At 60.5% G+C, this 1,318-nt stretch overlaps 1 protein-coding gene across 1 annotated transcript in view; it reads left to right on the forward strand.

Moving 5' to 3' along the window:
- Nucleotides 1–1,079: 1,079 nt before the first annotated feature.
- Nucleotides 1,080–1,318, forward strand: part of HSD11B2 (hydroxysteroid 11-beta dehydrogenase 2) — a 6,274-nt gene continuing 6,035 nt past the window's right edge. Inside the window, exon 1 of the mRNA XM_045293912.1 lies at nt 1,080–1,111. Within this exon, the coding sequence (XP_045149847.1) occupies nt 1,080–1,111 (32 nt within the window). The remainder of the gene's footprint in view (nt 1,112–1,318) is intronic.

Below are 1,318 nucleotides of genomic sequence, written 5' to 3' on the forward strand. Positions count from 1 at the left end.
CAAGAACATTCACCGGCCCCGCCCCAGGTAAACTCTGCCACTCCAGGATGGCTAGCCTGTCATTTGCACTGACAGGAGGAGGCGCGGGTGGAGGCTCAGGAATGACCCGAGTCTTCATCTTGAGTGGTTCTGGCTCCTAGGCCCTTCCCCACTCACCAAGGAGACCACCTGGATGGCAAGGCAGACTTTGGAGAAGGCACTGCCATGGGCCCTTGCATGGAGCCCGGGACTCAAGCTAGAGAATGGGTACTAGGACTGAGTGAGAAGTAAGTGACAAGGAGTCTATGCTCTGGGACCTAGAGAGGACAGGGGTGAGGCCCTGGAAAAGACCTGGGGGCCTACAGGAAGCAGGGACACCCCCCCTGCCATGCAATGTACCTATTCCCCTCAGTATAATGTCTGGCAGCCTGGGACTGGCACCAATTCCCAGTGCCTGGCAGAGCTCTGGCATGGATGCCAGAGACAGGGTGCCAGACCCGGGGGTGGGCAGGGTGGGGGGCCGCCAGGCCACACACAAACATGGACCTTTGAACACACAAGCAGGGGCATGTGTCCGCATGTCACTCCTCAGTCAAACCTGGGTCATTCACAGGCACAGGGGGCTGCGATGTCCTAAGGCAGTGGTTCTCAACCTTCCTAATGCCGAGACCCTTTCATACAGTTCCTCATGTTGTGGTGACCCCCCAACCATAAAATTATTTTCGTTGTTATTTCATCACTATAATGTTGCTACTGTTATGAATCAGACGACCCCTGTAAAAGGGTCGTTCAACACCCAAAGGGGTCAAAGTCCACAGGTTGAGAACCACTGTCCTAAGGGCTACCCTTACTGACAGAAGTCCTCAGGTGTCTTCACAGGTCTGGCTCTTGGAGGTGCCTGGGTGGGGGGAACAGTCACCCCCACCCACAGATATTTGGGTGGCAGAAGAGGTGGAGTTGGTTGGTGCATCCCCCAGGGCTGAGCCCCAGTGGGGAGGGGACAGGGGGGCAGCGGATCCCCCCAGAACCTCCGTGGGGCTCCCACTCACTCCAACCCCGCCCCCCAGGCTGCCTCTGTGGCAAAACGGGCAGTTCAGATGATGGGAAAGCGCGCGGGGACGGGTGTGCTTGGGTGCGGTGGCCGCGCACGGCGTGAGCGTGGCGCGTGTGCCAGGGGGTGAGGGCGGGCGGCGCCCAGGCAGTGTGTCCTCAGGCCCCGCGGTCCTGAGCCAGCGTGGAGGCTGTGTGGGTCCCCAGGTGTCACGATTACGCGTGCGCTGGGCGTGCTCGCTTGGGACTGGGGTGCAGCGGTCTTGGGCGCGGGGTGCGGCGCAGTGGG

This window comes from Echinops telfairi, unplaced genomic scaffold, assembly GCF_000313985.2.
Source record: "Echinops telfairi isolate 266 unplaced genomic scaffold, ASM31398v2 ScPeMD7_2291;HRSCAF=2852, whole genome shotgun sequence".
Classification (NCBI taxonomy): domain Eukaryota; kingdom Metazoa; phylum Chordata; class Mammalia; order Afrosoricida; family Tenrecidae; genus Echinops; species Echinops telfairi.